Consider the following 14,209-nt stretch of genomic DNA (forward strand, 5'->3'; position numbering starts at 1 on the left):
CGCGGCCCGGCCCGGCCCGCGGCGTAGAAAAGCGGCGGGGAAGCAGAGAGGGAGGGCGAGCGGGCGGGCCCTGCGAGCCCTTAAAGGAGAGCGGCCGTCCTCCTCCCCCGGCGGGGAAGGCGGAAGAGCGAAGCAGGAGCAGCAGCGGCGGCGGCAACAACAACAACAACAACCGCCCCCGGCCGTGCCTGGCTCCGCTGCGGGTTTATATGCACCTGGGAGCATTACTGCTCGCCCTGGAGAAGAAAGAGAAGGGGCAGCAGCGTGACCGCGGCTCACCTTCCCCGGCCATGTGCTCGGTAAGCGAGGGTAGCAGTACGGACCCCTTGGTGGCCCGCTTCAAACAGGTGGAGGAGACGCTGGAGAAGCTGCACCGGGAAAACAGGAGCCTGAAGAATAAAGTGCCTCGGTACAACGCGCTCTGCACCTTGTACCACGAGTCCGCTCAGCAACTGAAGCACCTCCAGCTGCAGCTGGCTGCCAAGGAGGCGACCATCCGGGAGCTGCGGAGCAGCCTGGCCCGGCGGCAGCAGCAGCAGCCGCAGCCGGCGGCGGGCGGCGAGGCGGAGGCGGCGGGCGCGGAGCCGGCCCGCTCGCTGGTGGAGAGCCTGCTGGAGCAGCTGGGCCAGGCCAGGGAGCAGCTCAGGGACAGCGAGCGACTCTCGGCGCGACGAGTGGAAGCTCTGAGCCAGGTAAAACCGCGAATGCCTTCGGAAGAGCGCGGGCAGGCAGCGCCTCGCCTCGCCCGGGCGAAAGGGTGCGCGTAGAGCCGCGGAGCGGCAGCAGCGTGCACGGCGGGAGCCGCGTTTCCGCACTCGGCTCCAGCAAAAACGAGCGATTTCAGTGCAGTGAGCCCAGCGGTGGCTGTGGTGAACGGAGCATGCAGACGTTTTGCATTCAGACTGCTCACTCGCGTTTATGGAGACAGCTGATGGGGGTGCGCAGGCACCAGCCCCGACAACTTGGTTTCAGTGACTTGCCCACTGTCACGGCAAGTGGGTGGTGGCAGAGCCTGGACCAGAGACCAAATGTCTTGACCCCTGCAGTGCAATGCTTATCCAGCAGTAGTTCCCACTGCATTAAGTTCAAGGAGGTAAACCGTAAAGCCCTAAACCAAAAACTTAGCGTGGCATTATGAATCTTCATGCAACTATTTTCACAAGGAGAAGGAAAAATAATAAAACCCCCTAAATTTGCAAGTTCCGTATTACTTACTGAAGACCCTCCTCTTTATCAGATGCAACATTTTGTTCTGTAAGATAAACAACTGATGCCACTGCTTTTTCCGTTAAAGTGGTTTTTTTTAAAGTGCACTTAAAGATGGATTTTCCTATTGACATTAAGGCAGCACGTTAATACCTGGAGAAGTAACTGGCAAGTCTGGATTGTGAGGAGATAGATTAGGGAAATCGGTATCTTTCATGACAGGGAAAAAAAAAAAGTCTCTAAACTGCATCCCCTCCCATCCGCCACAAGTGCGATTTTTGTTACTGTCATTAAGACTTTCCCACGTTCAGTCTGAAATACTTAAAGAATTTTAAAGCATTTCTTTCTATATGAAGCCGCATAAAGGAATTTCCAAACCCAGAAGCAGTACTTAAAATTGAAACAAGTATTTTTGTCATAAGTAAGCTCTTGACCTAATGCTTATACAAAACATTTTCCATGTATGACACTCACCTAAAACACATTTAAAGAACTTCAAGTTTGGAAATTTGTAATAAGAGGTGATCTTACTGACACTTTGCAGACAGATGACAAACCTGTGGTATCTGAATATATTTTGAAGTCTGATGCTGAATGTCTTTATAGCAAAAGGGAAATTTAGCACAATGCTGAAAAATGTAAACATCAGTAATAAGAACAAGTACTGTTTCTGTAAGTTAGATACTAATTTTATTCTTTTTAGATAAAAATATTTTATGCCCAAATCAGAAACACTGAAATCATTGTCACTAAAAATAACACCATCAAAAAAGAGACATTTTGTGAAGTCAGAGGCCTATGTGCTGGCAAGGAAGAGTGTTCCCTGTGATTTACAGCTCCATTAGCGCTCCCGAAGAACTAGAAGGGTAGAGTCAAGCTTGTACCCGTCTCATGGTCTATGCTGGCATCCAGGGCGTCATTGATTCTGCAGGAGCCGTGCTGCAGAGGCTCCTGTTATCAGCATCCGCTACTTTTTGAGGATATCGAGCACAAGCTGTTTTTGACAAAGTCAGGACTGGTGTACTTCAGATGCATGGTACTACAAAGTGGTTTACCCCAGTCAGCAAGCAAACTTCTTCCTACTCCGAACACCTACAGAGACATTAACGTAATGCCATGCTGATGATCCCACAGAGCTTCCAATTCAACAAGAATGCGTGGCAACAAGATACACAGTTGTCTCCTAAGAGTATGTCCGACCTGCTCACATAGCTTGGAGAGTCAGCTATGGCCAAAATAGAGTCATTGCTGCCACATGGATTTAATTTTCTGTTTGCTTGTCCTTGTCACTCATCCTTTCCTAGGTGGGAAAGTTGCTGTGTATGCTCCCGCTGCTTTGTCCTTATGACAGTGCCAGGCAATGAATACGCTTCACTGGGTTTTGATAAGATGACTTTCCAGTTCTTCCCCCCCCCTCAGGAAAATCTTTACTATCTGGTAGTTAGAATGCAGGACCAGTAAGCATTTCTCAGTCTCAATAGTTATTCCTTTAATTCGTTTCTTGTAAGTTCCATCTTTAGTTTGTTGCTGCTGTCTATCTTTTCATAAAATCTTCCTGAATTTTGGCTGGTTGTTTCTTCATTCTACTGACTAGGAAATGCTTGTATAGCTCTCTGAGCAGTTCTTGATTTTGACTGATCGATCTGTCAGTTCCAAGGTCAAGTGATTATATAGAAATGAATTGGATTTCTTTTACTTTTTAAGTACTTTTGCAGTGAGTATAGGAACGATATGGCATTACTGCAGTATGGAATTCAGTCTTAGACATATTTTGGCTTTTGAGTTCACTTTGCTTTTAAATAACTTCCCCTCCCCCTTATGTTTAGGAAGTACAGAAGTTGAATCAGCAGCTAGAGGAGAAAAACGGAGAGATACAGCAGATGATAAATCAGCCTCCATATGAAAAGGAGAGAGAAATCTTACGACTTCAGAAGAGCTTGGCAGAGAGAGAGAAGGCTCAGGCCACCAGCGATGTTTTGTGCCGTTCACTCACTGATGAAACTCATCAACTTCAACGCAAATTAGCATCCACAGCAGAAATGTGTCAACATCTGGCAAAATGTCTAGAAGAGAAGCAAAGAAAAGAGAAGGGGAATTCAGATGACCAGATACCTACCGAAAGATCTAATCAGGTATTCTTACTGCTACTATGCTTCTTTGAAGTCTTATTAGCTTCTGAGATGTTAATTACAATGTGATAGTTGTAACTGGGGAGTGGTGAGAAACATCCCTTTAAATAATTTTGTGTAGGGTGAAAATACTACCATGGCAAGCTCTAAATAATTCCAAGTACCAAAAATTTAGGATGGAAGCAGTTGTCAGTCACTTGCATTTTGGCCGTCTCACTTATGTCATCATCAGAGTATTTTTTTGGAGAGGAGAGCATCTTGAGAGGTCCCTTCTAACCTCAGCAATTTGATGATTACCATTCTTCCCTGCATATACAGGAGACCGTACCTTCTTTATACCGCAGCAGGCTTCTGTGCATCACTAGATGGTGCTGCGCTTTTGAAGGTGGTATCTCCTGATTACTTGCTTAAGCAAGTAAATCACAAAACAAACTAGAGATATTTTAAAGTAGTGTTTATATGAAGAACTCTATAGCACGTGGTCTTCTCAGATCAGGATTTGGCTTTGCACACGCAGTACAGACCTATGGAAAGTTGGTTAGGGAAGAATGAGTCAAGGTGTCTTACCTTTTTTTTTTTCTTTGGCTCTGGGGTTCCCCCCTGGCATCCCAGTGCCAGGCAATGTTTCTCTCCAGCAGGGATGTTTAGAAAAATTGTTTCATGATAGGAAGGTGGCAGAAATGCTACTGAGGGGCACAAAGGAACACCTGGATTTTGGCATACTTTGCTAACAGCTGTATGACTTTGCTGCATCACCTTAGCTGAAGCTTTTCAGCATAGGGTAGAGGTAGATCATGTTATTCTGTTTTTCCAGAAGTCATGATGGTTCAGAGTTGTTAGGTAATTCATCATAATACCATAAGGAAATAACACTAGAGGTGCCACCCCCAATAACAGATCAGAGCATTGAGTAGGATGCTACAGCCAGTTCTCACAAAAAAAGAATAATTGTGTCTCATGTTCTTACTGCTACGTAGTGGTAATGCTGTGTTTCACATGACCACTCATCTATGCTTTTATGATAAACTATACATCGCTCACTTTGACTTTGTAAAACATCCCAGGAGTATTTCCAAAGAAAACTTATTCACAGAGTTACCTGTAAGAAATAGAGGTTGACCAGATATAAGAAAAAATGACTTTTTAAGGGACTTGAGGCATTTAGTATTAATATATTTTACGTGTAATTGATAGACAGGAAACTTGATTGGCTTTGATATATGTAATAAGTAGCTAACCTTGTACGGTGGGGACTTCCCTGTTGAAGAAGAGAAATTTCAGATGCAATTACTAGCTGATTCTAGGGAATTTTGTACAAAAGAGTTCTATATTACTCACATACACCGGGGGTTTTTTAAGCAGATGTCACAACTGTAAAAAAGGGGTATCATTTTAGTCAATTATTTAGCAAGCAGGGTTTTTTTCCCCCTCAGTAATTTCTTCCTAGTACTGGCCAAAATTGACAGTAATAACAAAGCAAGATGAAGGCATATCTGTGTCTTTGTCATGCATTCCCCCACTCCAAACAAGTAGTTTCCAAGGAGTTCATGTAAACTGTTAAGCTCTGTTGTCATCAGTGTAGACCCTCATGCATGTAAAATGTGTGGTATTTTTTCTTCTTACCTTCAGTAGGCTCAGAATTTGGTAAGACAGGTATGTTTTTATGACACCACACACCTATTTAAAAGCAATAGCAAGGTAGTAAAAACCTGAGTATGTTTTTGCTCTGCTTATTAATAACAAAAACTGTAGGCTATACTATTAGTATTTAGAAAGATACTATATAGAAATAATATATAGTTTTAGAGGAATTAAAAAAAAAGATTACTTACAGTTTAACAGCATAGCTAAGTAGCATTTGGGATTTTTATGTTAAAGTAACACTCCCTTTATCTGAAAATTACAGCTTTTAGACAATGAAACTTCACTTCAAGCTCTTATCTGCAACCTACAAGATGAAAACAGGATGTTAAAACAAAAAGTAGCTCACGTGAGTACTTTCATTCTGTACAAGATTAAGATTTGATTGAGTATTGCTGAATTACAGTAAATTTGGCATAGGTAAGACCTGGTTAATCTAATTAAATGACAGTTTAATGCGAGTCCAAAATTTTTCTTAGTCCTTTCAACACAGCACATTGTCTTTGTTCCCTTAGCTAAGAACAACTTATTACATTGTTTTTAATGTATTGGGGTTTTGTTATTAAAAATACACTGCAGAAGAAAATTTTTGTGTTCCTTCCATGCATCAGTATTGCACCCCAGGAGAACAGCACCAGGGCCACGGTGACTGCCAACGCCCGCCATTCCATATTATTTAATACCGTCCCTATGGACTGGCGAACGGGGAAGGCTGCCCATGAAGAGCCTAGCTTACAGCACGATAATCTTCTGCTCACCTGTAAAGCGGCTCAACCACACTCAGCGGTTGAGTCAGCATATTATATTGTCTTCTAGAGAATTTTGGTCCTGCACATATAGACAGTCTGTGAAAGCTTGGAAGTTTTTGTCTTCATGACTCTTCTGGGTAATCTTTCAGGTGGAAGACTTAAATGCAAAATGGCAGAAATACGATGCGAGTAGGGATGAGTATGTGAAGCGACTCCACTTGCAGCTAAAAGAGATGAAGTCTCAACTGGAGCAGCAGCATGGTGTAACTTCAGCACAAACGAATTCTGACCTGATGCACAAGGAGATATTCCGGTTAAACAAGCTACTGGAGGAAAAAATGAATGAATGCATAAAAACAAAGAGAGAATTAGAAGATGTGAAGAAGGCTAGTGAAGGAGATAATGAGCGCATACAAATGCTGGAGCAACAGGTCATTAAGTTTCTTTTTCCTAGAGGTGGGAATTCTTAGTTTCTCCCCAGATCACTGAAGTCCCAGGGGGAAAAATGAATTATTTCTTTTGACATTTGCCACTTGTCTTGCCACATTTGGCTATACAGATACTTAACAACACAGATTTAAAGGAAACTCACTACTTAAAGAACTGCATGCAGTTCTGCTGGATTTAATACAAAATATGAAAGGTCTGAAAAAGAAATACAAATACCTTTAAAGTATCAGATATGGTAGAGAAGATAATATTGAGATCCTCAGAATGAGTATTTACAAAGGAATCACAGCCTCAACTTTTTAGTCTAACCTTCCAATGCTCTAATTTATAAAATATTAACATAATAATTATGTTTCAGGTCCTAGTTTATAAAGATGATTTCACATCTGAGAGATCAGACAGAGAACGAGCACAGAGTAAAATACAAGAGCTTCAGGCAGAAGTTGCATGTCTGCAACACCAGCTAGCAAGAAGACAGGTAAGGAAGCAACATCCTACTTTTTCAATTAAACACGTCAACAGGATTCAGGACTAAAATATACCTTTAAATAGATTTTAAAAAAATTTAGTACTTCTAAAACCATTTCAGCTCAGGGCAGCTATCAAAACTGACATTATTTCATAGTCAGTTCTAGTGGAGATGTTTCCCAATACACAGGTAATACCCCTTTCCAGTCTGCTTCCCTTCTATTTTGGATCAACATATAATAAGGGTGAATTCTTAGAAGCAAGAGAAGGATGGCCATGACGCTTGTAACAGTGGCATCTTTAAAGTAGCATACTGGCTATATTCTGTGTTTTCTACAAGCCTTCTATTACAACTATATTAATAAAACTGCAAAAACTGATGCGTATTTTATTTACAAATCTTCTGATAAAAACATGAGCAGTGTTTCAGATAAAGGTGATGAAATAGTCTGTTAAAGAATATCTTTTTACTTCATCTTTTTCAAGAGCTCTTCTTTCTCTTTCTAGGACTCAAGAGACACAAGTAGTCATTTCAGAGTTCACATTGGTAACCAAAATCATATGTACGTACAGACGAACGTTGAACATCTACGAGGCAATAGCCCAGGCCAAACAGGCTTGAGAAGAACATCTTCACAGTCTGAACAAGCTTCTCCTCCTGCCAACAATGGAAACTCAGGATCCGAGGGCAGGGCACAGGGTGAACTTAGATGCCCTCATTGTATGAGGTTTTTCAGTGATGAACTCAGTGATGAATTCCTCAAGCATGTTGCTGAATGTTGTCAGTGACCACGTGACGTGAAGCATGTAAGTTGATCACTACTTTATAGACAGTAAAACTCTTAGGAATTAGGAGGATGAACAATATCTACCTCTTATTTGATTTCACCTTCTCTTGGACTGTATGAAAGACTTCAAGATAAAGCAAAGTGTTTTTATGAAGAACTATTTTTAACAACTGTGAGGAAGGCAAGAATAATGCAAATTCTACTACAAACTAAACTGAAACTTACAGTGGTAGTTAGCTTCAGAGTGCAGCTTGACTTGTGTTTGAGTCTAATTCTTCACAGCAGTCTGAAGTCTTGTGAAAAAAATTACTGAACCTGAAATTTTCCTCCTCTTCCAAAAACGTAGGCTGAAGAACGGGGGAGAAGCATTTTGGCAGAAGATAGATAGGAAAAAATCTTATTGTGCTTTATCTGGATTAAAAGCGAAAGTATTTTCTTCTCAGTCTACTGAGGCTGAACTTTCAGACATCTCATCCGAAAATCCTTGTGTTCCACTGAAATCAGGAGAAGTGAAGAAAATGTAAAAGGGCTGGTTATTGACTAAAACTAGCCTGTCTTCTTGCACAGAAACAATGTACAGGGATATTTATTTTTTTCTGTGCGATAAGTAACTATTTTACACATTTGTAAATGTGTATTTGTGTAATTATTGACTGTATTCCTATTTTACCTAAGGACTATTTTTATAATAAAAGTGGTTGTGCAGTTGTTTTACTACATTAGTAAAGTGGTCAAAAATCTCTCTTTCAGTGTAAGTATTTAAATGTGAAATAGTCCCAGTAACTATACTAAGGGCTAACTAAATGTCATGGTTTCAGATTAAGAGTTATTTCATTACTTCAGTGATAACCAGTGTCTCAGACTATTTTCACATATGTTGAAAAATCACTCATTTACGTGAGGAAGAATGACCTTTCAGATGCATGAGAGCACATTAACGCCCTACCCTACCACACGTCTGTGATGATGCCAGTGCTAGCTTAAACGTCTTCTTACCCTACTTACACTGGCAGTAACTTCAACAAATCACAGAGGGCTGTTTTGAGAAGTATCAGAAGTTACAGTGTACAAATGTAACAGAGCCACGGGTTTTTTTCAGCCTTGGCTCCAAGTGTTTCTCACCATGTCAGAGCTGGAGTTAAGGATGGGATACAAAATAAAGGGTTACTGCAACCAGGACCTTTCATAATTAAAAAAATGTACTTTGTGTAACAACACTCCTGTCTTCTGCTTTGCTTCCTTCCCAGTACTACACTTTAGGAAGATTTTCCTTGATGTTTCCTGTTCAGGATCCTGTTGCAGCCCCAAAGAAAGACGATGGTTTATGCCAATGTTGTCTTAGGTGGGATATTGCCAAAAAAGATGCATGGGCCATTGCATGGCAGTGTGCAGGTGCAATTGTTCTTATTAATCTAATCTTTAACTGATTGCAAACCTGTGATTGATTACCAGCTGCTTGTTCCCAACACAACATGCACAAACATGCAGAGATTTTTATTTTTTTCTTCTTTTTTTAGTGACCATTTTATACATTGCCTTTTAAGGTCTTAGAGATCAGATGCAGCCCACAGAATATAGGCTGAGAAACATATGATTAAACTTCCTGTGGCATAAGCTAATCTTACTGTTTCTGACTGTTCTCATTAGACAAACCTTGTTTACAGCTTCAGTGTACATCAATACTGTATCACCAGTGATTGATACAGCAGAATATGGACTTTTTTTTTTAGTGATTCACATTACAAGACAGTTACAAACACAACAATAAAGTGAGTTAGATCTTGGCAGTGGGTTTTTTTTTTTTATTGCATTGAGATAATCACTGCTTTAATATACATCAGAAGCTCACGCCTGCTATAGGTTTCCCCTCTTGTTAATCCCTGTGGGTACAGTGGGACAGACTGACCTACAACTATTAGAAATAGATGCAAGAATTAGATATGAGAATCTGCAGTCTGCAGTACCCAGAAATTAGTAGTACCTATTCTTGTGGGTTAGTGCCCAGTCAAAGCAGAAATTAGTATGAGTCCTGGCAAAGGAGGGCACTTCAGTGCTGGGAAACTGGATATACCTACAACGAGGACCACACTGGACCAACAGGCACAAACAGGTGAAGTTACAGATCATGCACAGATCACAGCTACCACCCAAAGCTGTGCAATAAATGATGACTGGAATTTGAATACCCATTGGCAAAAATCTAGGACAGATCTGCTGTTTTTCAGTATAAAACCACCTCACTTCAGAGCTATTTTACTTTACCTTTTCCTACTGAGTTTTATTTTTGTAGCTGGTAAAAAGCCTTACTTATTTCTTGTTTTGGCTTAACCAAGAAATCGGTTACACACACTACGAAGAACTACCAGTGTCTTACATGCAAATGTTTGTCTCAGATTATAGGGCATAAACTATTCCTCCTAAGAGGACTTGTCTATTACCCAGTGCTTTGACTTTTCCAAAATGACTGGTAGATGTCCTGAAGAAACACTATAAGATCTTTACATGCCCTCTCCTCGCCAATCAAAGCATACACATCAAGGCATCCCAAGCAATTACCACGACCACCACCTACATTCACAGTTCAGGTTCCTCAACTTGTAGACCAGAATGCATAAAACCTGTCAGCTCCACTGCCCCAACACTGAAGTGAAAGCAGCCATGAGCTTCCAGGATTTTTTTGAACCCTTTACATTAAGGAGAGCTCCTTCTGGCCTCACACTGGTGTTCTCTACCACTTGGATGGCTGTCCAAGTTGTGCATGTCTTGTTTGGTTAAACAGTAAAAGTAACCCAGTTCCTTTCCCAAAAGAAAGCAATAAAGGCATATGAGTAAGAAAGTAACTGCATAAAATGAAAGGAACTTCAATAGCATAAACTTTATGAACTTTCGTTATCCATTTGTACTACACTTGTTCACTGAAACACACATCATCTGTAAAACTGCAGAAACAAGTCCTCACACAAGAGACTCTTAAAACGATACAGAAAAACTATGTGACCATATGGGACCTGGTTCCTTATTTGCTGTATTGGTAACAAAAGGCATCCAAGATAACTGAACCCTGTTATCAGGCAAAGTTAATGCTCATTTCGGCTTCTGTAAACCTCTCACTGCTGGTGAGCAATGCCCGTACTGGAGAGGCATGCCAATACTAGAAGAAATACAGAGGTACCTCTGTAAGTCCAGGGAGGCTGGGAGGAGGCAGGATAACTGTCTCTTCTGGCACTTGCAGGAATGTGTCTTCGCATGTTAAGAGCTGCCAAGATGTATTTGACCGATTACCTTCATGATTAGTCCATCCCTTCTCCTAAAATTTCTCCCTCATTAAATTACCTTCCCTCAGTTTTGCTCCCCAAACCAGCCTGAGTTCAGACCCAGGACGAGCTCAGAGCTCCCAAGCAGCTGTCTCACCAACAATGAGGTTTTCAGACCATGTATCCTCCAAGTGCTGACAAGCTGGTTCTCATTAGTCCTGGACCTAATTATAATGTATTTTGATTGGGATTTTAAAGTAAATGCTGTTTACTAATAACTATGCTGGTTGCCATGCAGAAGCAGGCCCTTGGCACACAACCACGACAGCAACTGTGGGCTAGACTAACTCACTGAATCTCAGAAAGTACAACTGGGAGAAGCCTCAGAAGTTGGTCCCCTCCCCAAAAAGCCCCAAGGGAGAGAAGATCAACAATAATGCTGTCTTCTGTAGCATGGGCAGCATAGAGCCTAAAAAGCTTCTCAAATCTTCTGCAACTTTTAAGGCAATGCCTGCTTCCCCCTCCAATGATTTAGGACATCACGTCTTTTAAAACAAACCTTAAATGATGCCTCAAGATTAAGTGCTCACTAATAATAAAACCGACTACAAGAATAAAATTTTTTCAAGAATAAGATACCTATGCTCTATGGTATTTTTTTTAAACTTCCATTTCCTGTGGCTTCGCTGCATGTGTATATATAGAAAGCAAGGGAAATTCCAAACAAGATGCCACACCATTATACTCAGAACAGCAGTGCTTCTCATTCTAAAAAAAGGGAAGTCTCAAATGCTTTTTCTACAAAATCTATGTGAATTCAAAGTATGCTGTAGTAATATTTCCTAGTACCATGCTCCAGTAGCTACTAGCTGGGGGGCGGGGGGGTTCAGCTAAAAACCTAAAGCATAAGAAATACTTACAAGGCACTAGGTCAACCCAGCAGGACCTCAGCAGAGGGATGGGGTTATCAGGTTAAGCACTCCTGCCTTCTCACCCGATGCTGCAAATTGCTCACTAAGGGCAGAGCGCAGCCCAGCACCCTCACTGAAGTGTTCCCTGCCACGGGCCGTCCTAGCTGGAGGGTCAGAGCTCCAACAAGGTTGGGTGGGGGTTTACAAGGTGCTGCAGCAACTGCTGAAACAGGGGCTCTTGAAAGGCACCAACTATCCCAAGTGGCACAGCCTCCATTCCTGCTGCTGCTCAGTGCATTCTTCCCCTTTCTCTTTAGTACGTCCACTTTTTCCTCTTTTTCCTCCTTTTTTACATTTACTGGTAAGAAGCTGTTGGTGCAGGAACTCCTCACAATATGCACTGGATGTATGGCATCCATAGTAGCCCATAGCATCCCTCAGGAACTGGAGATATTTCCATAGCACATGGAGCTCCACTGCGAACAGCACTGAACTAGATGGCGGGTTACGAGACACCTTGTTTCTAGAAGGCACAACCCCCCCACCCCCCAAAACACATGAAGCTTGTACTTGGCTTAACCGCGCTTGTTCCCCTGACTGTCCTTCCCCAGGCCGGTCCTCCAGCACGTCTTCTGGAGACCTGGTTGATGGATGGACTGAGCAGCGAGCAGGGCAGCTCTGGCTGCTCGTGCTGACGCCCACCTCCTCGGTGTCACACGAACTCACCTTGCCTGAGGCTTTCGCACTCTAATTTCTCAAGGAGTGGGAGGGAGAAAAGAGCAGTGGGACCCAGCTGTGCAGCACTTGCAGATCCACCTCCATCCCCTCCCTATCACCGCTGCACCCTTCTCTCCCCGCCTCCCCCACCCTGCATTCACCCAACCTCTTTGTCAAATCTGTCTCCATATAGAAAAAGCATGTGTGTTTGTCGGTTGTTCTTTTAAATTGCCGAGAGATAGACACCTTCTTGGTTACATGCAAATATCACAGGCAGTTTTCACAAGAGGGGCACGTGTGTTACCAGGCAAGCCTGGTGTCTGCCCCGCCAGCTCTTCGGCCAGCACTAGCACACCTCATACCTTGCTGAGCTGCTGGGTTCCTGCTGCAGCCAGGCTTCCTCCAGCCACATCCCAAACCTCCCCTGCACGGCCCAAACCAGCATGGCTGAATGGGACAGTGGGTTTCACAGCTCAGCGTCCTGCTCCACAGCAGTCCAGACTTGGGCGATGCCTGGCGTTACCTTCTCTGCCGAGACAGGAGCCCATGCCAAGGCAATGGTGCCTTGCTGGCACGGAGGGCAAGGTGCCAACCTGTGGTCTCCCTCCAGCTGTGCCCCCCGAGGGCTGGGCCAGCTGCGGTTCATGCGAGCCAGCCACCTGCGCCTGCCACCTGGGCCCTGGGGCCAGGAGGAGAGCCCCAGGCAGACATACCAGCTCTGGGAGCAGCCCCACTGTGACTAGTCCTGCTCAAAGCCCTGGAGTTTTTCCTGCCCGGTGAGAAGCAGGTCTCAGACCATGCTACAGGGCAGGGTCTCCATCTCTCTCGGGATGCACGGTGGGGAAAGTGACAGGAGCTCAGATCTGCTTGGACTAAGCGATCCCAGCTCATATGAGGGGGAAAAGGAGTAAGGAAACGAGCTCAGTCACCCACAGAGCAATCAGCCCTTGTTCTGACGATCACCACCACATCTCAAGGAAGCACAGGCATCCAGAGAGGCATGCAAAGGTTCACAGACATTCAAGGAAGAACATAACCTACCAAGAGAAAGGGGGACTTGGTGGGTTGCAAAGTGACTCATACACACCACAGCTCAGCACAGACTAAAAGAGCATCCTACTCCTCCTTCCCACCGTCTGAACTTGCCCTCAGTGATGCAGATCTCATTTAGTGGTTCTCAGCCCCTCTTCCGACCTCAGCACTGAGTACCTGCTCCACCTCCTGCAAGGCCTGTTCTTACCTCCCCGGGTGGAAGGACAGAGCTCTCCCATGTGCCACCTCTAACAACAGCTGGCAGACCAGAACCAGACATCTCTGGAGAGAAAGGGATCTTCCTTTGATCCTAGCTGCTGTGATAAGGGGCCTCTCCACCCTCCACGAAAACCAGTCCTAATTTGATCCCTAAACTTCAGTAGTGGTTGATCCTTACCAGCAGGAACATCTATTACCCATGAGACACACCTCCTGGGTGCATTTTTGGAACTGCTCCTTGAGCATTGACTGCTTTGCGCTGCCAGAGCCACCAAGCAAGCCCCATCAGAGACCTGGTGTAGGGTCCCTAGAAAACAAGAGCTAGAGCAGTTCCCATCCTTAATGGCCTCCGAGACTTGTTAGAGCACTTTGCAAAAGCCCACCTCTGCTGCCCCTCACATGTCACAACAGGACAGTCAAAGCAAAGACCCAGAGGAGCAAGAGCGGCACAGAGGTGAGCGCGGCAGAGGTCCACCAGCAGCCGCATCTTCCAGACCCTCCTTACTCACGACGTGGCATGACCCCTAAAACACGCCATATTCTCCAGGCAGTTAAGTGATGCACTGAAACAGCAGCTGTTACACACATGCGTGGTGGGCACAAGAAAGGACATGTTTTTAAGGGGGGCATCTTTCCCCATGTTGG

The 14,209-nt window shown here is 43.8% G+C and overlaps 1 protein-coding gene and 1 long non-coding RNA gene across 2 annotated transcripts; one reads left to right on the top strand and one right to left on the bottom strand.

The window, feature by feature from the left end:
• Positions 1-65: 65 nt before the first annotated feature.
• TNIP2 (TNFAIP3 interacting protein 2) lies at positions 66-7,815 on the top strand. Its single transcript, XM_010583534.1, is given in 7 exon segments — positions 66-692; positions 3,033-3,338; positions 5,242-5,325; positions 5,875-6,156; positions 6,534-6,653; positions 7,151-7,246; positions 7,248-7,815. Coding segments are annotated over 7 exon segments (1,494 nt in total). The 5' UTR covers positions 66-209; the 3' UTR covers positions 7,371-7,815.
• Positions 3,200-7,361, bottom strand: LOC104841693. The gene is made up of 4 exons (XR_775393.1): positions 7,215-7,361; positions 5,735-6,015; positions 5,168-5,283; positions 3,200-3,269 (listed from the first exon to the last, which is right to left on the bottom strand). It is a non-coding gene; the product is annotated as an uncharacterized LOC104841693 (long non-coding RNA).
• Positions 7,816-14,209: the final 6,394 nt, after the last annotated feature.

This window comes from Haliaeetus leucocephalus, unplaced genomic scaffold, assembly GCF_000737465.1.
Source record: "Haliaeetus leucocephalus isolate CR32 unplaced genomic scaffold, Haliaeetus_leucocephalus-4.0 Scaffold906, whole genome shotgun sequence".
NCBI classification, from domain to species: domain Eukaryota; kingdom Metazoa; phylum Chordata; class Aves; order Accipitriformes; family Accipitridae; genus Haliaeetus; species Haliaeetus leucocephalus.